The sequence below is a fragment of the Eumetopias jubatus genome, unplaced genomic scaffold (assembly GCF_037043125.1).
Source record: "Eumetopias jubatus isolate StellerSeaLion01/CBP00866 unplaced genomic scaffold, mEumJub1_p1.0 scaffold_8, whole genome shotgun sequence".
In the NCBI taxonomy this organism is placed as follows: Eukaryota; Metazoa; Chordata; class Mammalia; order Carnivora; family Otariidae; genus Eumetopias; species Eumetopias jubatus.
Genome location: NW_028274814.1, coordinates 19,640,809 through 19,665,012, shown reverse-complemented (window position 1 = coordinate 19,665,012; position 24,204 = coordinate 19,640,809). Strand labels below are relative to the sequence as shown.

General features: G+C 42.0%; 1 protein-coding gene across 3 annotated transcripts in view; it reads right to left on the bottom strand.

The window, feature by feature from the left end:
• The window catches only part of RSU1 (Ras suppressor protein 1), a 253,585-nt gene extending 232,251 nt beyond the window's left edge, over positions 1-21,334 (bottom strand). For 2 of the 3 annotated variants that reach the window (XM_028114093.2, XM_088025799.1), the window contains exons 1-2: positions 21,166-21,333; positions 20,804-20,915 (exon numbers count right to left, since the gene is read on the bottom strand). In XM_028114093.2, coding sequence (XP_027969894.1) covers positions 20,804-20,912 — 109 coding nt within the window. In that variant the 5' untranslated portion in view covers positions 20,913-20,915; positions 21,166-21,333. Of the gene's footprint in view, positions 1-20,803; positions 20,916-21,165 lie in introns of all 3 variants that reach the window. The other variant, XM_028114094.1, reaches the window with a different exon arrangement.
• Positions 21,335-24,204: the final 2,870 nt, after the last annotated feature.

Here is a 24,204-nt window from a genome sequence, read left to right as displayed (position 1 = left end):
AAACCAACCAGAAAATAATGAGCAAAACGGCAATAAGTACATACCTATCAGAAATTACTTTAAATGTAAAAAGACTAAATGCTCCAGTCAAAAGACAAAGTGACTGAATGGATTAAAAAAAAAAAAAAAAAGTGACCCAGTAATATGCTGCCTACAAAAGACTCATGTAAGACCTAAAGACATTCACAGACGGAAAGGGATGGAAAAAGATATTCCATTCAAATGGAAATGCAAAGAAAAGCATGGGTAGTAATACTTAGACTAAATAGACTAAAACAAACACTGCAACAAGACACAAAGTAGGGCATTATATAATGAGAAAGGGATGAATCCGACAAGAGACTATAACAACTTTAAATATCTAGGCACCCAACGTGGCAGCACCTAAATATATAAAGCAAATATTAACGGACGTAAAGGCAAAAATTGACAGTAATAATAGTAGGGGACTTTAACACCCTACTTACATCAGTGGATAGATCATCCATACAGAAAATCAGTAAGGACACAGTGGCCTTACACATTAGATCAGATGGACTTACCAGATATGTACAGAATAATCCATCCAAAAGCAGCAGAATACACGTTCTTTTCAAGTGCACATGGCACATTCTCCAGGACAGATCACATGTTAGGCCACAAAACAAATCTCAATAAATTTAAGAAAACTGAAATCTATCAAGCATCCTTTCAAACCACAACAGTATAAAACTAGAAATCAATTACAAGAAAAGTGGAAAAAGCCAAACACGTGGAGGCTAAACATGTTACGAAACAACAGGTCAACAAAGATATCTAAAAGGAAATCCAAAAATACCTTGACACAAATGAAAATGGACACATTCCAAAATCTACGGAAGACAGCAGAAGCAGTCTAACAGGGAAGCTTAACAGTAATACAGATGTACCTCAAGAAACAAGAAAAATCTCAAAACAATCTAACCTTACACCGAAAAAAACCAGAAAAACAAGCAAAACCCAAAGTTAGTAGAAAGAAGAAAATAATAAGGATCAGAGTGGAAATAAAGGAAATAGGAACCAAAAAAATAGAAAAGATGAGTAAAACGAAAAGCTGGTTTTTTTGAAAAGATTAAACTGATAAGCTTTTAGCCAGATTCATCAAGAAAAAAAAGACAGAGGGCTCAAATAAAATCAGAAATGAAAGAGAAGTTACAGCCAACTGCACAGAAATACAAAGGATTATGAAAGTCTCCTATGAACTAATATATGCAACAATTAGTCAACCTAGAAGAAATGGATAAATTCCTAGAAATATACAATCTTCAAAGACTGAATTAAAAAGAAATAGAAAATCTGAACAGACCAATAACTAGTAACAAAATCGTACTGGTAATCAAAAAACTCCCCTAAAGTCCAGGATCAAACAGCTTCACAGACAAATTCTACCAAACATTTAAAGAAGAGTTAGTAACTATCCTTCTCAAACTATTCCAAAAAACTGAAGAGAATACTTGCAAATTCATTTTACAAAGCCAGTATTACCAAAACCAAACTAGACAAAGATACTACAGAAAAAGAAAATCACTAGCCAATAACCCTGAGGAACACAGATCCAAAATTCTCCAATCATGTGTTACCAAACCAAATTCAAAATACAGTAAATGGATCATACACCATGATCAAGTGAGGTTTATTCCAGGCATGCCAGGATGGTTCAATATTTGCAAATTAATTGATATATATTAACAAAACAAAGGATAAAAAATCCTATCATTTCAACAGACGAAGAAAAACTATTTACCAAAATTCAACATCCACTCATGATAAAGACTCAACAAAATGGAAAGAGGCAACATATTTCAACATAATAAAGATCGTATATGACAAACCCACAGATAATAACATCATACTCAGTGGTGAAAATCTGAAAGCTTTTCTTCTAAGATCTGGAGCAAGACAAAACTGAAAAACTCCATGCAAAAAAAAAAAAATTAAACTGAGCCACTTTCTTACACCACATAAAAAGTAGATTCAAAATGGATTAAAGACCTAAATGTAAGACATGAAACCATAAAACTCCTAAAATAAAACACAGTCAACTTTTGGATCTATCTCCTCAGGCAAGGGCAACAAAAGCAAAAATAAACTATTGGGACTACATCAAACTAAAAGGCTTTTGCAAAGAGAAGGAAGCCATCAGTGAAACAAAAAGGCAAGCTACTAACTGGGAGAAGATATCTGCAAACGTTATCCCCAATAAGGGGTTAATATCCAAAATATATACAGAACTCATACAACTCAACACTGAAAACAAACTATCTGTGAGGCATCTGGGTGGCTCAGTCAACTGAGCATCTGCCTTCGGCTCAGGTCATGATCCCAGGGTCCTGGGATCAAGCCCCCCGTCAGGCTCCTTGCTCAGTGGGGAGTCTGCTTCTCCCTCTTCCCCCATGCCCCCCCACTTGTGTTCTCTCAAATAAATAAATAAAATCTTAAAACAAAACAAAACAAAAAAACCTCCAGGAAAGAAACTGTGAGTCTATAATCCAATAAAACTGACCTTTAAGTAAGAAGGGTACAAACACTTATCTATCATGAACATGCAAAAAAAACCCTGGAAATATTCATTTTTTGGCCCTTCCTACAAAATCTGTCACATATGGAGCTCAAGCAATCAAAATAACCAAAGAGACTGACTTCAGGGCCAGTGTAAATGGATGTAGGTATAAAATATAGAGATATCTGTAAAACTAAGGGTAGATAACAGTTAAACAGAGTATAATAATGGATATATGCACTAAAAGTTTAGATATGGCCCATGTATTAAAAAATACAGAACCATATTATAATTCTTTATGAGAGTTGTAGCTGGTTTCCAGCTAGCATCATTCCCATCCTCAGAACAAGAAAAACATTGATTAAACAGAATATAAGCAACCACTCTTCGATCCGAGAACTGAGGTCAGAGGGCAAACCGCCATACTGGAAAACGTAGAGACAGGTGGTTGAGAATCACAGCTTCCCAACAGCAGAAACAGCCACTAGAGCCAGCAACTGATAGGAATGCTTACAGGATAGCTGACTCATTTCTACAGAGTAAGCTATCAAATAGCTTGAGAGAAAAAAACTCCTGGGGACCCAGGCTCTAGGAACCCCACCAGGTTCTCAGGGTGAAAAATCAATGAGAAAAATCCCTTGTTGCTTCTCGCAGTGGAAGGGAAGACACAACACAACCCTGAAGTGAGACCAAAACATTCTGCTCTCCTTAAAAAAGAAGAAATGATTTACTGGACCCCAACCAACATGGGAGAAGGTAATACCCAACTCCAGCCTCCTCTTACCTTCCTATTTCACGTAAGGAAAGAAAAATGCTGGAAAGCATTTTGGAAGGTCGCGGCCCAGGAGCCCAAGCTTACTAACAGAATTTTAGAAAACTTCTCCCCTTCCCACACCTCATCAATAGGGTTCCCTCATGATAACAAGATTATAGCTAAACAACTACAATGATCAAACACTACTAAGAAGGAATCTCTAGGAAACCCAAAGACAACAGGAAAGACAAAAACAAGAATAGTGGAGGAAATTCTAGCCTATGAATCCTGTATGTACAGCAAACAAACCTCACATTAAAGGCCTTTTTACCTCAGTTCCTCTTCCCTAAGGCATCATGTCTGGCTTTCAACAAAATTACAAGGCAAACTAAAAGGCAAACACATAGTCTAAAGAGACAAGGCAAGCAACAGAACCAGACTCAGGACAAAGCCTCTGGAATTATCAGAATGAGGACAGAAGATGACTCTGGTTGACATGGGAAGGCTTCAGTGGAAAATAAGCCAACATGCAGGGACACCCCACATAATGTCAGCAGAAAGAAGGCAACTCTAAGAATCAAAAGGAAATGTTAGAAATCCAAACAGATCAATAAAGGTCTTTGATGAGCATATCAGCAGATTTGGCACAGTCATGTGAGCTTGAAGACAAGTCAACATCAACTTGACAAACTGAAAAACAAAGAGAAAAAAAGAATTAAAATAATGGGAGAGAATATCCAAAAACGATGGGACAACTACTAGAGGTATAACATACACATAACAGGAATGCCAGAGCCAAAAAAAAGAGAGAGAATGAAACAGAAGAAATACCTCAAGTTCTCGGAGAGCCTGGGTGGCTCCGTCGCTAAGCGTCTGCCTTCGGCTCAGGTCATGGTCCCAGGGTCCTGGGATCGAGCCCCACATCGGGCTCCCTGCTCCGCGGGAAGCCTGCTTCTCCCTCTCCCACTCCCCCTGCTTGTGTTCCCTGTCTTGCTGTGTCTCTCTCTGTCAAATAAATAAGATCTTTAAAAAAAAAAAAAAAAAGAAGAAGAAATACCTCAAGTTCTAATGGCTGAGAATTTTCCAAATTTAATGATAGACCCAAACCACCAAACCAACATATCCACCTTGAATATTTACCAAAGCTTAAGGATAGGATATTTACCTACAAAGATAATTAACAAAAAATTTACACCTAGGTATACCATATTCAAACTGAAGAAAATCAAAGACAAAGAGTAAACATTTAAAGAATCCAGAGAGAAAAAAAGACAAAACACTACTTATATATAAACAAGACTAAAAACTACATTGGCCTTCTCTTCAAAAACCATGCATGGAAGAAGAGAATAGAAACAAATACTGAAGTGTTGAAGAAACAAACCCACCAGCCAGCAAGTCTACATCCAGCAAAATTATCCTTGACTTTCTCATACTAAGAAAAATTGAGGGAAACCGTTGCCAATGGATTTGCTTTGAGAAAAAATATTAAAAGAAGTTATTCAGGGGGTGTCTGAGTGGCTCAGTCGGTTAAGCATGAGTCTTGGTTCTGGCTCAGGTCATGAGCTTGCGGTCGTGAGATCAAGCCCTGCACCATGCTGAGTGTGGAGCCTGCTTAAGATTCATTCTCTCCCTCTGTCCCTTCCCCCAGCTCCCACTCACACATGCATGCATGCACGCGCTCTCTAAAAAAATAAAATAAAAAAGGCTCTTCAGAGGCAAATGGTAAACATCAGATAAAGGTCAGAAACTCAGAACTACATAAAGAAAGGTAGACAATTAGAAAAGGAATAAAAGTTATAATATAAGTTATTAACTAGTCACAGAGATAACTTTATAATTATAGCAAACAATGTATTGGTTATTGCTTATGGATATGAAAAATGAATGACAGCAATGTACTAAGTGACAAGAGGTAGGAATAAGGATACTGTTCACTAATTCAAAAAGATATATTCACCCCTATGTTTACTGCAGCATTAACAATAGTCAAGATATGGAAGCAGTCTAAGTGTCCATCAATGGATGAATGGGTAAGGAGGACCTGGTGTACATATATACACACCCACGTCCGTGAATTATTACAGAGCCATAAAAAAGGATGATGTTATGTCATTTGAGACAATATGAATGGACCTAAAGTGTATTATGCTAAGTGAAATAAGTCAGACTGGGAAAGACAAATTTTATATGATTCCACTCATAGGTGGAATCTAAAACATAATAATAAATGAACGAACAAAAAACAGAATCAGACCTATAAATACAGAGAACTGATGGTTGCCAGAAGGTAAGCATAAGTCACAAGAATAAAAGGCACATTGACTATAAGGAATATAGTCAATGATACTCTAAAAGTGATGTATCAGGACAGATAGTATCCACCTCGTGGTGAACACAGCATAATGTATAACTTTGTCAAATCACTACATTGTATACTTGAAACTGATGTAACACTGTGTGTCAACGACACTCAAATCAATCAATCCATCAATCATTCATTCATTAAATGACATTGTAAAAAAAAAAGAGAGAAAGAATACTGTTTATAGTGCCTGTACAATGAAGTAGTATAGTTGAAAGTAGATTTAAATTAGCTGTAAAGGAGCGCCTAGGTGGCTCAGTCATTAAGCATCTGCCCCCAGCTCAGGTCATGATCCCAGGGTCCTGGGATTGAGCCCCATGTCTGGCTCCCTGCTCCCTGGGGAGCCTGCTTCTCCCTCTCTCACTCCCCCTGCTTGTATTCCCTCTCTGTCTCTCTCTGTCAAATAAATAAATAAAATCTTTTAAAAAATTTAAAAATAAAAAAATAAATTAGCTGTAAAGTATATTGCAGACTCTTCGGCAACCACTAAAAAATTTAAAAAATATAACTGATATGCTAGGAGAGGTAAAAAAAAAAAATGAAAAATCTAATTCTCCACAAAAACCAGAAAAAGACAAAAAAGAACAAAGAGCTATGATAACAAATAGAAAAGCTATAAATAAGATAAAAATTCATCCAAGTATACTGATAATCATTTTAAATGTGAATGGTCTAAATATACCAATTAGAAGAGACTACCAGAGTAAATAAAAAATAAGATCTGATTCTATGTTGTCTGAAGTAAACCCACTTTAAGTATGAAGCCATTGATAGTTTAAAAGTAACAGAACAGAGAAAGATATACCATGCTAACACTTAAAAACAAAAAGGAAAAGCCAGATAGGCATATAAATTCCAGACAGACTTTAGAGCAAAGAATATCATCAAGGATAAATAGGGGATTACATAATGATAAAGGGATCACTTATCCAAGGAGACTTAATAATCCTCACTGTTCGTGCACCTAACAACGGAGCATCAAAATACATAACGTAAAAGCTAACAGAACTGCAAGGAGAAACAGGCAAATGAACTATGGTAGTTGGACACTTCAACACCCCCCTATCAGTAATTGACAGGTCCAACAGGCAGAAAAACTACACATCAATCGTATTAACTGACACTTGTAAAATACTTCATCAGCAGAATACATCAACGATAGAATACACATTCTTCTCAGGCTCACATAGAGCATTCACCAAGACAGACCACATTCTGGATCATACAACACACCTTAACAGATTTAAAATAACAGGAGCACCTGGGTGGCTCAGTCAGTTAAGCGGCAGGCTCTTGGTTTTGGCTCAGGTCACAATCTCAAGGTCCTGGGATCAAGCCCCATGTCCGGCTCTGGGCTTAGCAGGAAGTCTGATTGAAGATTCTCTCTCTCCCCCTCCCTCTGCCCCCCTGCTCCCACTGGAGCACTCTCTCACTCTCTTTTTCTCTCTCTAAAATAAATAATAAACATTAAAAAAAATTTTTTTAAATAACAGATATCAGGGGCGGCTGGGTGGCTCAGTTGGTTAAGTGTCTGACTCTTGATCTCAGCTCAGGTCTCGATCTCTGGGTCGTTGGGCTCCATGCTAGGCCTGGAGCCTACTTAATTAAAAAAACAAAAACAAAAACAAAACAGAAATCATATAATGTATGCTTTCAAACCACAATGAAGTTGAATGAAAAAACAGTAATAGAAAAATACCCAGAAAATCCCAAAATATGTAGAGATTAACAACATACTTCTAAATAATACAGGGGTCAAAGAAGAAATCTCAAGAGAAATTTAAAATATTTTGAACTAAGTGAAAATGAACTACTATTTTAGTAAAATGTGTGGAATCCACGAAAAGCAGTGCTTATTAGGAAGCTTACAGCATTGATACATATATCAGAAAAGAATGAATATCTTTAAAACAAGTCATCTAAACTTTCATTTTAGGAAACCAGAAAAATGAGAACAAATTAAATCCAAAGCAAACAGAAGAAAAGATAATAAATACTAGAGCAGGAACCAAGAAACTGAAAACAGGAAATCAATAGAGAATATCAAGTTAGTTCTTTGAAAGATCAATAAAATTGATAAACCCGCAGCCAAGTTAACCAGGAAAAAAAAAAAAGCACGAATTACTAATATCAGACATGAAAGGAAGGTCATCATTACTGATCTCGTTAATGTTAAAATGGATAATAAAGGATTATGAAGAACTCTATATCCATAATCTACATATGCAATGTAACCCCAATTAAAATCCTAGCAAGTTTATTCTGTGGATGTCAATAAATTAAAGTTTATACTTTAATTTATTAAAGGCAAAAGACCCAGAATAGCCAATAAAATACTGAAGAAGAAAAACAAACTCAGAAAATTGACACTCCCCAACTTCAAAATTTACTATAAAGTCACTGTAATAAAGACAGTGTGGTACTGGTCAAAGAACAGAGAGATCAATGGAGCAGAAGAGTGCCTAGAAACAGACCCACGAGAATACAGTCAATTGATCTTTCACAAAGAAGCAAAAGTAATTCAGTGGAAAAAAGGTATCTTTTCAACAAGTGGTGCCTGGAGAATTAGACATCCACACGCCAAAAACAATCTAGACACAGAACTTACATCTTTCACAAAAATTAACTCAAAATGTATCACAGACTTAAATGTAAAATGCAAAACCTTAAGACTTCTAGCATACAACACAGGAGAAAATCAAGGTGGCCCCAGATTTGGAAATGACTTTTTAGATAGCACTAAACACACTATCCAGAAACAAAAAGGTAGTGAGACTTCACTAAAATTTAGAATTTCTCCTTTGTGAAAGATAATGGTAAGAAAATGAAAAGAGAAACGGACAAAATTTTTGCAAAACAAGTATCTGACACAGGACTCCTATCTAATATACACAAATAATTTAAAACTCAACAAGAAAACAACCCAAATAAAAAAAGGGCCAAGGAACTTAACAGACACCTCATCAAAGAAGATCTACAAATGGCAAATAAGCATGTGAAAATACTGTCTACATCATATGCCATTAAGGAATCAGAAATTAAAACAATGAGATACCACTACACGCCTATTAGAATGGTTAAAATCCAGAGCACTGACACCACCAAATTCTGGTCAGGAGAAACAGAAAGAACTCTCATGCATCACTTGAAGGAACACAAAATGGTAGAGCCACTTTGGGAGACATTTCGTCAGTTTCTTATTAAATGAACTATACTCTTACCATATGATCTAACAATTGTGTTCCTTGGTATTTATGCAAACGAGTTAAAAAACTATAACCACACAAAAATCTGTACATGGATGTTTACGGCAGCTTTATTCATAAGTGCGCAAACTTGGAAGCCACCAAGATGCCCTTCAGTGGGAGAATGGGTAAGTTAACTCTGGCACATCCAGAAAATGGAGCGTTATTCAATAATACAAAGATATGTAAAAAAACAGATGAATAAAAAAACAAAAAGCAGATCAGACTTGCAAATACAAAGAACAAACTGATGGTTGCCAGAGGGAAGAGCAGTAGGAGATTCAGACTTTCAATTATGGAATAAGTCATGGGAATAAAAGGTACAGTATAGAGTGGGCGCCTGGGTGGCTTAGTCGGTTAAGCATCTGATTCTTGCTTTTGACTCAGGTCGCGATCTCAGGGCCATGAGATCGAGCCCCACATTGGGGCTCCACGCTCATCGTGGAGCCTGCTTAAGATTCTCTCTCTCCCTCTGCCCGCCCCTGCCACCCTCCTCCCACTCTCTCTCTCTCCAAAAAAAAAAAAAAGAGAAAAAGAAAAAAAAAAAGTACAACACAGGGAATACAGTCCGTGATACCATAATAGCACTGTATGGTGACAGAGGGTAGCTACACCTGTGGTGAGCACAGCATAAGGAAATCAGAAGTTTCATCACTATGTTGTACACCTGAAGCTAATATAACATTGTGTGTCAACTATTCTAACAAAAAATTTTTAAATAATAAAAAGATATGAGCCGTCAAGCCAAGAAAAGACACAGAAGAACCTTATATGCACATCGCTAAGTGAAAGAAGACTTTCTATAAAGATTGCATACTATCGGATTTCAACTATATGACATCCTGGAAAAAACAAAACTACAGAGACATAAAATTCCCATGGTTGCCTGGGGTTTGCAGGGAGGTAATGAGGGAGAGAGAGAAAAGTAAGTGGAGTGCAGAGGATATTTAGGGCAGTGAAACCATCCTGTAAGACAGTACGCATTTGTTAAAACCCAGACAATGTTACAACACGGAGGAAACTATGGACTACAGTTAATAATTTCTGGACACTGGCCCATCAATTTTAATAAATCACCACACTTACGTCAGATGTTAATGACAGGGGAAACTGCTTTAAAAAATAAAGTCCGATAAAAACAAAAACAGGAGGGGAGGGTATACACACAAAACAACGGTTTTCAGCGAGATCAGCGGGGATCTTAGTACTGACAATTGCATGTAACACACCAACATACCAAGTCAGAAACTCTGAGCCATTCTAGTTCTCTCGTTATTTGTATCCCCGAGAATCAGGATTCTCAGCATGGAAGACACACAACAGACGTGTAATGTAGAAGGAAAAGCCTTTGCAGTCCTATATTTGAACCAGAACTCACTAGATATTTTATCTTTAAAAACATGGTTTTAACTTAGCCCTATCCATTTAAAAAGTCCTACAAAACACGAACAGCCCAGCAGTGAGGAGTACCCTAGAGCCCAGATTGGGGCTAATATTTATACTTCCCTCTAAGACAGGCAAACAAAACAAGGTTTCTGTTTTTGTTTTGTTTAAGATTTTTTTATTTATTTACTTGACAGAGAGAGAAAGAAAGCACAAGCAGGGGGAGCAGAAGGCAGAGGCAGAGGCAGAGGCAGAGGGAGAAGCAGGCTCCCCGCTGAGCAGGGAGCCCGATGCGGGGCTCGATCCCAGGACCCTGGGATCATGACCTGAGCCGAAGGCAGACGCTTAACCTTTGTTAAGCAGACTGAGCCACCCAGGCGCCCCAACAGGGTTTCTTAGAGGACTGGCCGATTCTAGGTCTGGGGCTGGAATTTAGAAACATCGGGAACAGCCTGGTACTGCAGATGGCAAGGAAGCTGTCAGAAGACAGGCCTTCCAATGGAAAGACCAGGTCAAGTGGTTGGGAGAACCAACTAGAAGAGGCTCCCACGGGCCCAAAATGAACAAGAGGAGTTTGAACAGTGACTGCAGAACTATGGTGTGCAAGGAGGCAAACTCACTGGTTTAAGCAAAACTTCTGACACCTGTTTCCACACTCAGAGCTTCTCCTTTAATCAGTCTCGGGTGTGGCCTAAGCATTAGGAAGTTGAAAAGTTCCCTCCTAGGTGGGTCTAATTTGCGGCCAAGCTGGCAAGCCAGTAGTGGAGAAGGTACTGACCGACAAACAAGGTACTTCTCAGAGACAGGCCTGAGGCGCAAACAAGCCTTCTGGGAAGAAGGCAACATACAGAACAAGCACCTGACCCAGCGAGCATGGGCTGCGAGATCTCATTACGCATTTACAACATTCACCCTTTGCCTGTCGTAGAAGTTTCAGGAGTCTTGCCCATTTTGGTGATTCTTGCCTTCCATTTTTAAAAGTATGGAAGAGCACATTCCTGACCCAACAATTCCCATTCCTGGGTCCATAACCTACAGAAATGATTATGTGTGTTCACCCAAAGACCTGGGTTCGGAGGTTCAAAGCAGCACCATTCATGACTGCCCTCATCTGGAAATGACCCCAATGTCTGGCCACAGCAGAGTGAAGGAATGAACTGAGGCAGAACTCACACAGTGGACCTAAAGCCAACTTTATAGCATGAATGAACCTCACATGATGCCAAGCAAGAGAATCAGACACTCAAGAGTGAGCACATATAATCCTCTTTTATTTTTTTTAAAGATTTTATTTATTTATTTGAGAGACAGAATGAGATCGAGAGAGAGCATGAGAGGGGAGAGGGTCAGAGGGAGAAGCAGACTCCCCGCCGAGCAGGGAGCCCGACGCGGGACTCGATCCCGGGACTCCAGGATCATGACCTGAGCCGAAGGCAGTCGCCCAACCGAGCCACCCAGGCGCCCTAATCCTCTTTTATTTAATGATGTACAAAAAGAGGCAAAACTATGCTTTCGGAGTTAGGACAGTGTGCATCCTTGAAGGGATAATGAGCGGGAGGTGCAAGGCTTCCCAGGCTGTTGGTTTAAAAATGTGTCACGCTGCACCGTGACTTACACACTGATCCAAATGAATGCTTCAATAAAGTGTTTCTAAGTGGATTTTTTTTTTTTAAGTATGTGTAAGTGTTTGAGAAAGAAGGTTCCTGTTTCCTTGGCCCAACTGGCATGTGCAGGTCAGCATCCCCGAATGCATTCCTACATCGATACAGAATTATCAGCCCACAGAGAGCAGGTACCACGGCTTCCAGAACAGGACTGGACTGTCAGTAGTCACTCAGTGTACACTTGCCGAGTTAGCTGTTTCATCTTTGTAGGTCCACGTGCCTGTCAAAAATGGTGTGACATGAGGCCAGACAGCAAAAGCTAAGAGCACAGTTTCTAAAGCCTGACTGCCTGAGTTCAAATCCTGGCTCTATTTCTTATCAGCTGTGTGACTGGAAGCAAGTTAACTTTAGTTCAGCTCTAAACTGGACGACGAGGATGACGACAACAATCATAACGAAACAGTGGATTTAAAAGAAACAATCAGTAAGGGGTGCCTGGGGGGGCTCAGTCAGTTAAGCGTCTGACTTTGGCTCAGGTCATGATGCTGGGGTCCTGGGATCGAGCCTCGTGTTGGGAAATCCATGCTCAGCGGGGAGTCTGCTTGAGATTCTCTCTCTCTCCTTCTCCTGCTACCCCTCCCCTGCTTGCATGCGCTCTCTCAAAAATAAATAAATCTTTAAAAAAAAGAATCCATAAGGAGAGCTTAGTACAATAACCTGGCACATGGTAAGCAATGTATTTGTGCATTTGTGTGGATTAAGATACTATGCCTATATAGCATATTTGAATTATATTATCAATTATTTTGAAAGCTTCTGATAAAGAATGCACATCTGGAAAGATACAAATATATAATAAACAGGTATCTTCCTCATAACCTGAGGCCTTAAATATTTACAGCTCTGCAAAAAATCACTTGGCATATGAGTATCTGCAAAACAACCATTCATACACTGTGGCTGCAAAGCATGTTACCAGTCTCTGGTCTGAGAGGTCAAGACCCCTTCCCAATTACCCAGTGTGATGTGTGCCTTTCATTTGACTCACTTTAGCTGTAAAATTATAAACTATTCTGAGTCCAGAGAAATAATTAACAGGTATGAAGAGAAATACAGTAAATGAAAAGGTTCTTTATGAAGTACAGGTAGATTATAACTAAAGATAACATTTCACGTATTCAGGTTTATTCTGTTATAAGAACCAGTATTTCCCCAACAGAAGCTCTCCAGCACCATACTTCCCAGTGTTTTAAGCTAACGTTCTGTTTGAGGACAGAAAAAATGAATCCGTATATAGTAAAAAGATCTCACATCTGCTCATTAAATTCAGTTAAAATTAATGGTTTTTCAGAAAACCCTAAGGAAAGGAGGAGGGTCGCATTGACCAGATAAAAAAGTTGCTTCTAGTGTTTTCTTCAACCATTAAAGTTCATGATAAACCTACGCTTCCAAGCTGGTCGGGCTGGCTGAATGACACGTTTTATTTGCCTAGTACAGTGTTTTTAAAGAATTCTGAAACTGAAGGCCTTGAGGTCAGGCCTGTGGCGCCAGTCAGCCCCGAAAATCACCACTCTTTCGCATCCGAACCAGCCCCTGTTGCACTTCAGGGGTGCAAACAACACGGCACAGCGTATGGAACAAAGTGTCGGCCACGCTTCAGCGTGAACTCCCACTCCACTGCTACCTGTGTGGTGCTAGGGCTCCAGAGAACTTTCTGCTTCCCCAGCCTGTAAAACACGGACAATTATCACCTGCCCAGAAGGGTGATATTATAAAAGCATAAGCAACCTAAGCACTCACGCAGAGATCATTCAGCACCTCTCATGTAGATGCTATGAGCTGAACTGTGGCCCCCTAAACTTTGCATGCTGAAGCCCAACCCCCCAGTGTCTCAGAACGTGCCCTGATGTGGAGACAAGACTTGTAACGAGGTGATGGAAGTTAACACGAGGCCATTCAAGTGGGTTGTAATCCAAGTGACCGGTGTCCTTCTGAGAAGAGGGAAGTGGACACACAGAGAAACACCACGGCCGTGGGTCCACAGGGGAAAGACCATGTGAGGGTACCGCCAGAGCCGAGGAGAGGGGCCTCAGGAAAACCCAGCCCTGCCAACGCTGTGGTCTCAGAACTCCCAGCCTCCAGCACTGTGAGAAGTAAATGCCTGTTCTTTAAGCCCCCCGGTCTGTGCTATTTTGTGTGGAAGCCCCTAGCAGACTAATAAAGTAGAGAATGTTACACCTTCCTGTGTCTTCCTGGTTTAACCAATACCTCAAATCCAAAATACCGTTCCACATTGTCAAGCAGCTCACCCTGGTGACATCTGCCCAAGGGGGGCCCTGCAGATTCCATTTCTCCCTCATGTTTCATGGGGCAAAAACACTGATGGGTCAGGACCTCTCCATTCAGAAGCCCCTGGGCCTCCAGGCCTTGCTTCGGGCCGGCAAGGTGGTTATGAAACACGCCAATGCTACAGATACTCCAGATCAGACAGAACCTAACAGAGCTGAGGTTTCTTTGACTGTGAGTTTCATGCGTGAAGTACCATACAAGGGGCATGAGGAGGCATGAGGAGAAAGGAAGCAACTAGCCAGGTAGCAGTGGACGATGAGGCAGGAGACAGTGTGTAGGCTCCGGAGGAAGCTCCAAGCAAAACACAGAGGCTCAACACTGACCCCTGCCGGCCAGGCACTTTATCTCCACAGACTGCTCCTCGGCCACATCTTTATGCTCTTTTGCTTTAAAAAATAAAAAATAAACCAACCCGCGCAAACTTGCTATTCAAGGAAGCGAAGGTGAGAGAAATCATCTCTAGTTTTTGCTTGGTAACAGTGGATCTCATATATTGAGATCAAATTTCTTTGAACCAGGTTTGTGTAAATTTATGGAAAGAAGAGTGAGGATATGGCTCTCGATTATTATCCATACCAATTCTAGCACTGATTATCACAATGAAGAGCTGACGATAATGGCAAAGCAGTGGGTGTTACGGTTTCTGACGATAAAAATCTAACTACCTCAGATTCATTAGACAGCTTAGTTTTCTTAGCGTAGCAAATACTCATTTACCAATGGACAATTAAAGATTCAACATGTAGGAAACTCCCAGAGACTTGGCTTGGATAGCACCCATCCTGGAAAAAAAAATGATAATAAATTCAATAAACAGCTATTGGAGGATATACGGCATTTTACTTATTAGTCGAAAAAATGGCTAACATTTTTTAATGCCTGTCATTCTCAAAAGCCACAAGCGCATTACAACTGAAATCCTGTGAAATGCCCCGCTGCCTCCCCAGACACCTCCCACGTTGTCCAGGGCTCAGAATTTGCCGGGTGAGGCCACTGTTTTCCTCCTGGCCCTGTCACACCAGACATGCCCATCTAACTTCTCAGGAATTCTCAAGCAGGTGAGCAATGAGGCACTGGGTGCCCAGACGTAATCAAACAGAGACAAGCAGGTGAAGATCACCGGAAAAAGCACGACTACTGAGAATTCTACAAACTAAAGAGACATGGTTTTCCATTTTTTACACACAGATAAAACAGATTTTTAAAATACCAGTAATAGGGGCACCTAGGTGGCTCAGTCGTTAAGCGTCTGCCTTCGGTTCAGGTCATGATCCCAGGGTCCTGGGATCAAGCCCTGAATCGGGCTCCCTGCTCAGCAGGAGACCTGCTTCTCCCTCTCCCACTCCCCCTGCTTGTGTTCCCTCTGTAGCTGTGTCTCTCTCTGTCAAATAAATAAATAAAATCTTTAAAAAATAAATAAATAAAAATAGTAAAATAAAATACCAGTAATAGTGCATATTAAGACTAATATGTGCCATGCTATTGAATGAAAGTTTGTGTCCCCCCAGAATTCATATACTGACACCTAACACCCATCTGTGATGGGATTAGGAGGTGGGGGGCCTTTGGGAGGCAACCAGGTCATAAGGGTGGAGCCCTCGGGAATGGGATTAGTGTCCTTATAAAAGACACCTGAGAGAGGTCCCTTACCCCTTTCACCCTAGGACACTGAGGACACAGCGGTCTATGAGCCAGGAAGTAAATCCTCATCAAATACGGAACCTGCCGGTGCCTTGGTCTTGGACTTCCAGCCTCCAGAAATGTAAGAAATAAATTTCTGTGGCTTATCAGCCACCCGGCCTTGGTCCTGCTACAGGAGCCCAAGCAGACTGAGACAGGCCAGATTCCATACTAGCCACTTGACAGATGACAACTCACGGCAATTCTACAAGTCTACTAATTTTACTATTCCCATTTTATAGATGCGTGAGGCACTGAGAAGTTAAGCGACTTGCCCAAGGTTACACAACTAGGGGGCATAAAAGGCTGTTTACCAAAAAAGAGGCCATGACTGACATGTCCTATCATGGCTGAAATGTCAAAAGACTGAAAAATAGTAAAAGCTCGTTATTAGTTCAGTCACACCAAAAGGGGTCCCAATTATTCATAATTTATTTCCTGTCTGGCGGAGACATTTCAGTGTTTACACTGTCCTGAAATCAAAAATAAAACCGCGAGCAGTCTATATCTTGCTCCTGCTGGTTGGAACAGGCCCGCCCTCTGGAGAGTTGGGGCAGGGTCTGCGAAGGGCAGTCCGAGGATGTGTTCCTTCTCTGCTACGCTTTCTAGCCCAGCTCACCCCAACTCTTAACTGAGAGCAATCCTTTGTCAGTGAACTTTCTCCAAGCACTGGACAAGTGCACACCAGGCCCAGAAGAGCTACTGAAACCAGGCTGATGGAACGGTGGGTTAAAATGAACACCTGGGGAGCTTCTCAGAGGAGGTGACCCAAGACTGGGGCCATGTGGATGGACAGGTCATTCCTCCCTTCAGCAAGTCCTAACTGCCAAAGGGTGGAGGAGGCTGGCTGGGGAGGAAAGGGAAAAGGGCTTCCCAGGCCAAGATCCTGCAGGTTGAAAAATACAAAGATGGGTATATCTGAGCAACTTAGGAAAAAAAAAAAAAAAAAGGAAAGGTCTTACTAAAGATCACAGCTAACATGACATGGTCTTCTCAGCTCCTTTCTCTTTCCTCAGAGACAGCCTGCATTGATAAAAACTCCTAACAGGGTGACCACTTCCAGGTTTAACAGGGCTTTTGAAACAGCCCTTCCAGAAAAACCCGTGATTACGTTTGTTGATTATTTTGCATGGTTCTTTAGCAAGACGACTGCCTCAAAGGCAGGTTATTTTTCTTTTTATAATTATCTGAAAAATACTTTAGTCTAACCTAGGGGGGTGAAAAACCTGATAAAGGTTTGACCATCTAGAGGGCAATAAACTTGAAGAGAGGGGGAAAAAAAAGTCACAAAAGATTTAAATAAAAGAAATGAAAAAAGTCTCCCTGGCTACTAATGGGATTCTCTGCTCCCACGGAAGCTGATTACAGGAGCCTTCAAAAGCAGCTTTATCACCCAGGTGAGGACAGCCGCAGTGTGGCCGAGTTCCTCCGTGAGATCTCTTCAATAAAGAGAACAAAATTGCAACCATTACTCTTAGAAGCGTTAAGGAGAACGGGTGTGCAGATTTCATGCCGTGTGGGAGGAAAAAAATAGGAAGGAAAATAAAATGAAGGGGTAATTTCAAAGGAACAGCAATCTAAATCTTTAAGAATCCTGGGCAAAAGCGCCAAACGTTCCAGGATCTATTAAGCCACCAGAGAAAACATCAACATAGTACACAAAGGCCTGACCCAGACTCATTAGCCACGCTCTCCTTGGTCCAGTCCACGGGCTATGTCGGAACCGCTTACATCTGAGGCTTCCCCGGCTCTATCTGGATGTTCCTATCAGCGTTAACATTCAGTACGTGCTCATTCAGTACCAGGTTGGGCGCTAAGCGCTGGACATGCTTCAGTGCCCTTAAGCGCTGATCCAGTCCTAACAAGTGCGAACCTACATTTCCATGTGATGAAGAGGACTCGAGGCTCAGAAAGGTTAAGCAGCTTCTCCGAAGTTACATGGCACTACGCACAAGATGGAGAATCTGAGTCCAGCCTATGCAACTCCAAGGCCCCGCTCGTAAGCGCTGCCTCTCAGAGAGGGATCTGACCACATCGAGAATCCAGCTTGACGGAAAACTGTAGAATCTGTCTGATGTCTGTCTCCAGCCTATGAAGTTTTTCCCATCATAAAGCTTTTGGTACCTGAACTGCTGAAAACATCTTTTCAAGGCCCTTTACTGTCTCCAAGGAAGTAAAGTGCTGCATTTATATGACACAATTCTCCCAAGCAAAAAGACAGACAATTCATGTGCTTAGAGTAAGAACAAAACTCCCATTCTTATTTTCAAAACTTAATTCTTACCTTTTGAGAAACTCAACAAAGTAAGGATAAGGAAGGAAAAGCTTGAGACACAATAACCATTCTCTGTCCATGCGAGTGAACTGTTCCTTGTGTTTAATCTTCATAGTAAGACACAAAACCTCATGAATACAGTTAAAACTTTACTAGTAAAGAAATAAGGGAATTCTTACGCTATAGTTTATGCAACCATGTCAAATATTTTAATATATAAGATATTCAAATATATCCAGAAAGCATTATGTGCACCACCAATAAATGAGCCCCAGCTGACGAATGGGCCTCGGAAGGTATCCTGGAAACTTCCAGGCTCCACGAGTCCAGAGGTCAGGGAGTCTCGGCAGAAAGCAGCCACTCTTTGGGTCTACACACACCACAGAGGCTGGAGAAGGTCGAATCTCCAAATTCACTTCCACCGAACTCCCCAAGAAGCAGCCTTGTTCTTCCTCAAGCTACTTCTCTGGGAGAACAGAAGAAAGATCTTGCTTTTCACCACCTAATATTACACCGGAAACATCTTTTTCAGGAAGCAAGTGGCTATCTTTTTTTCTTCAGTACAAGGCAAGGCTTCAAAGAGATAATGCAAGTGAACCAAAATAGCTTTGCTGCTCTCCCTACTTATAAATATTACATAAAGAATCCTCTTCACAGCCAAGGGCTATAAAGTTCCCCTGCAGTGCTGAGGAACAGAGAGCCATGGGGCCAAAAGTACAGCGGAGCCGGGCCTCCTGCTTGTGCTCACCATCCTTTATTACAGCAGAGCCCCCCATGCTCACCACGACCTAGGCAGAGCTGGGAAGGGGCAGTGCAAGCACACATCCAGATCTGCCATGGCCAGTTCAGTCCCAGACACAGCGGCTCTGTTGCTGTCACCAAGAAGCCATCACCACTTGAGAGAGGCCAACTCATCTCAAGAGGCTAAGATGCTAATGAGTCCAAAAGCTAAAGCTCAGTGGCAGGAATCTTCCTGAGAGTTACCAAATGCAGACTGTCTATGACTTCCCATCCCCTGTCCTTTAGCAGAGATGTATCAAGAGCCCCAAACCCAACCTATTCTGGGCACAAACCATGGGCTCACAGTAAATCTGACTCTGCTCTCTCCATGCCTAACAAGCAATGCATCTTTTAGGGTCTCCTGGACTTCTCCCCTCCTTCTCCAATGTCACATCCTGGTCTGGATCTCATCAAACCTCAGGTCTAATCCATGAGGCTTTCCTTCATCCATCCAACATTCTGGAGCACCTACTGTGTTCCAGGCAGTATAAAGAAGGCAAATACGAGTAATGCACAGCAATATTCGCCCCGCTCTCCGATGTGGACGAGAGACATTTAGATTAAGAACACATCACAATCTCGTATAACAATAGCCAGGAAGCAAGGCATATCCACCTTCACAGAGGAGGGAATGACTGTTAGCTTGACACTGACAGAGAAGGCTTCACACAGGCTATGGCGTCTGGGCTGACTCCTGACAGGTAAGTGCGAGGATCTAGGGGGAAGAGGATACAATACTTCTAAGGCACAAGGACCTGAAAGAGTGTATCCTGGTTCAAGGAGGGCAATTTGTTCAGCATGGCGGGGACGACAAAGGCATGGAAGGGATAGGAACTAAGGTAGGTTTGGGTCACATTCAGAAAGGCTTTGCATGTCACGCCAAAGAACTTGGGGCATTACTGTCGGTAATGAAGAACCAGAAGCGTTTAAGGGAGAAGGTCCAAACTGAAGCCACAGTCAGCCTGAAGACGTGTTTTATTTCACCTATAAAGTACGTTTCAAATATCGGAATTAGTTGCCAACGTCTAAAAATTAGGGAATTTCATGTCAAAATCTGGACTCTTGTCTTCTTAACGACAACAACTATGGCAACACTAGGCCAACATCCCCAAGTGGTGACAATTGTTTGGATGTGAGTAGCAGATGTAGCAGCTGTCCCTCTTCCGACAGGATACCTTTTATGAAGTTCATGACCACCCTGACCTTGGCCCCAAAAGACATCTGAAGCTGCAATCTCTGGTTTAAAGGAGAGAGTTACTCGGTAAGATATGTTGCAGAAAAATAACACTAGAAAGCAATACAGTGAGTAAACCACAGGGTCAGCAAAACTGGAGGCAAGAGGCAAAGCACAAGGAGGAGGTAACAAACGCCTCAACTAAGGAGAAAAAAAGAGCCAGAAAAGGGCAAGGAGTCAAGAAAGGTTTAACATACTCCAGGCATAAGAACAGTTATCACAGAACTTGTGTGTGGCAATTGTTGAAGGGTCGGAGACTATATGAGGACAAAGGAGGCATGATTCAAAAGTGATTTTCAGTTAAAAATAAAGTGGGTTTTAAGTAAACTATGTGGGAAATCCACCCAAATGCCAACAATTCGCATAGACAACAGTGAGGTCCAGCCACAACCGTCTGTGATTCTTACGCTGGACTCTCAGGTTCGTCTTCCAGTCGGGACGGAACGTACGCTGATTGCTAACTTTCCGAGCCAAGCTCTCTCTCCACAGGTGATGCTTACAAGCAGGGCGTGGCGATGTGAATCATTACAACCTCTCATACCGCGGCCAGCAGCTACTGGGAAAACTTAAAAACCCTCCCGGTGCTGCAAGGGGAAGGCCCAGCCCCAGAACTTACACAAGCCGTTGACATCCAGCATGTTGGAGATGCCCCGGTCACTCATGTCCACTTCCGGCTGGTTCTTCTCCCGGCTCTCCTCCACCAACTTTTTCAGAGACTTGGACATATTCTGTACCAAACGACAACAACGAAGCACGTGGGCGACGGCTGGGGGGGGGGGGTGCAGGGATCGAAAGGGGAGACGCCCCGGGCTGGCACTGTCCAGTTTTCCCCTAGCCTTGGAAGGTGGGCATCAGGGGGCAGGGTCCCGGTGCAGGGAGGAGGAGGGGATGGGGCGGGGCAGCGGACTGGGAGGCGTCCGATACCGCTCCGGCGGCGCGCAGAGCGGCGAACCCAAGTGCGATGCCACACACACTCACCGCGGAGGGCAGCGCCTAACAGGCTGGGCGAGGGAAGCACAGGTTTCCGCAGGGCGCACCTCAGTGGCAAGAAAGGCACTTGGTCAGTGCAAAACGCAGACCGGAACGAGGAACACGCCCTGTCCCGGAGCTCGGCGCAGGCGCACACCCTGCGGCTCTCAGCTCCACGCCCCGCCCGCGCCTGACCCTTCCCAAATTAGGAGAACAGTTCACTAGACGTGGCTCGGGGGTGAGGCTCCGCCCACAAAGGAAAGTCTACCCCCGCGGCCGGCCAATCACATCCGTCATTTGGCCTCGAGACCCCGCCCGCCCCGAGGTTTATCCGTCCCCCTGGAATGCGCTCGGGTTTGCCATTCGGAGAGGACAGGGCTTGGCGCAAGCGCACTAGGATTGGCGCAGGCTCAGGTCATGGGCCGAAGCGCCGAGAGCTGTGGGCGGAAGCGGGAAAGTTTGGGGCGGGGCTGTGGAGTAAGAGGGTTGTAGCTGAACTTGGGGAGTGGGAAAGCGAAAAGTTGTTTCTCTGTGTCCTGCTTCTTTAACTGTGGTTCGATTTTCAGAAGTAGCTATCCTGAATCTCGTCCCCACAGTCGTGTCTCTGGCTGAATCATGAGCTTCTCCAGTACAAGAACCGCATCTGTATTCTCAGCACCCAGCTGGGAGTCACGGACCTCTGTGTCACGTGAAGGGGACTCTTCTCATACTGCACTCAAAATTATGCCATATTTTAGTTTGCATTCTGTTGAATGATGAATTTTTTTATACAATCTTCATTGTTTGGGTTTTTTTTTTTAACTAGACTTTCTGCTTTTCTTTTTCTTCCTGTGACTTCTTTACCTTATCTCTAAGAACATGCAGTTTTTCATGCCTTTCTGTTGCTTGAAATTCAATGGATTCTTTTTTAAAAAAGATTTTATTTATTTACTTATTTAAGAGAGAGAAGGAGAGCATGCACAAGCAGGGGGGAGAGGTAGAGATTCCCCACAGAGCAAGGGAGCCAGCCTGGTGGCTGAGATCTTGGACCCAGGAGGACCCTGAGATCTTGACCTGAGCTGAAGGCAGCTGCTTAACCGACTGAGTCACCCAGGCGCCTCATCGATGAATTCGTTTTGAAGACTTTAGAAAGCTACTAACTTTCTGCTCTAACTTACTCTAATAATTTCTGGTCTTCCAGCTGAGAGGTGATCTGTAGTTTCTTTCACTTGGTTCCCGAGTTTAAACCGACCTTTCTTGTATACATCTTGCTGGGGTACCACTCTATAAAACGGTGGAGGCACAAATTCTGAGTAGTCGTAGTTGTACGTTTTAAAATGTGTCCTTTTGACCACACCTTTATAATTTGCCTAGCATGGAATTTTAGGTTCAGTATCAGTTTCTCTTTGATCTCAAAGGCATAGTTCCACTGACCTATGCTTCCAATATTGATGCTCAGAAATGTGTCATTCTCTTCACTTCTTTGCGGGGAACTGTTGTTTTCCCTTGGGAAGCATTTGTGATCTTTTAATTATTTACCATGTTCTGAAATATCACCATAATATTTCCAATTGGGGGTCTTTTTAAATTTAATCTGTTTTGCACCCATTTGGCCTTTTTTCAGCTGAAAATTCATTTCTCTCTTCCTCTCTGGAAATTGTTTCTGTTATTTCTCTGAAGTGTCTTTCCTGCCATTTTTCTCTGATTTAGCATGTTCAGGAAATCCGTCAGGCAGATGGCAGCCTACTAGGACAATTTCCTTTAGTTATCTTTTTTCCCTCCTCATGTATTTTATTTATCTTCTTAACTTAATGTTTTGGGAGATATCTCAGTGTTATCTTCCAGAACTTCTATTAAAATTTTAAAGAGCAATTTTGGCTATTAACCAAAAATACTTTGTAAGACCTCTTTCTTGTTTAATCACACCAGGCTTTTGTTTCATGAGTGCACTGGTCAAATATCTCTGAGGATAACAATTTTTAAATGTCTCTTCTGTTGACAGAATTGTGTTCTTTGTGCCCTTTTCTGTTACTTTATCTAGTTCCTTCCCATTTGTACTGCTGTAATTCTTCCTGTCTGGTAATTCTTGGTTGTTTTTTCATAAATGATCATGAAGATCTGAGCTGATTTTTCTAGATAGCCGATGTGGTTTTTTCCTCTTCTGTTTGTGATGTGGATTTGTTTCCCTCCTAGGTCAGCATTAATTTTCCCTGGGCTGTTAGTTAAATTTCTTCAGAGGTGAGATCCCAGTTTTATGCTTGCATGGAGTCACTAGGCTGATTTTGCTGGCAGAGGGAAATGGTGAATTGCAAGCACCAACTAATAGAGTTCTTATACCTCCTTGCACTGCACCTGCCAGCCCCAGATCCAGATAATGCCTGGAAGGTCCATTCGCAATTCTGCTGCATATTTGTCTTGAAATTGCTTTGGGCTGCAGATTCTCCACACCCCCCCCCCCACCGTTTCATTTGTCAGCATGCTTTCATTCACTTCCTGTTTTCCAGAAATTTATTTTCATTTCTTTGTCATTCTCCTCTCATTCTCTTCACTGTTGCCAGTACAATTCTTAATAAAATGTGTCCCAACGTTCCAGATTTTTATAACATGGAAATGGGGCCAGCTTCCTGGGTATGTGACCTGTGCAGTAACACAAATTCCATGCTTAGCTGGGCCACGTGCTTGGTTTAATGCTCTGCTGTCACCATCTTGAAATGTTTAATAATTTTGGAACAAGGGGCCGTGAATTTTCCTTTTGCACTGGGCCCTGCAAATTCTGTAGCCAGTCCTGCATGCAAAAGTTAATATTTATTAGAGCTTAAATCACTTCCACAGCTTCACTGCCAAGTGCTCTGTGCTTAAGTACAGTCTCTGCTATAATGCTTCCCATTAGGAGAAATGTACTACCCCCACCCCCAGCCCACAGAGCAGGCCAATCAAAGATAGAGTATGGAAGATGTCTGGTCCGCATGAGGCGCACCAGATTATGACAATTAAAGTAAATTAAGTAAATTTACGTAAATTATTGCATGTATCATTAATTTTAAAAATGCCTTTTTATTCTCTAAGCTG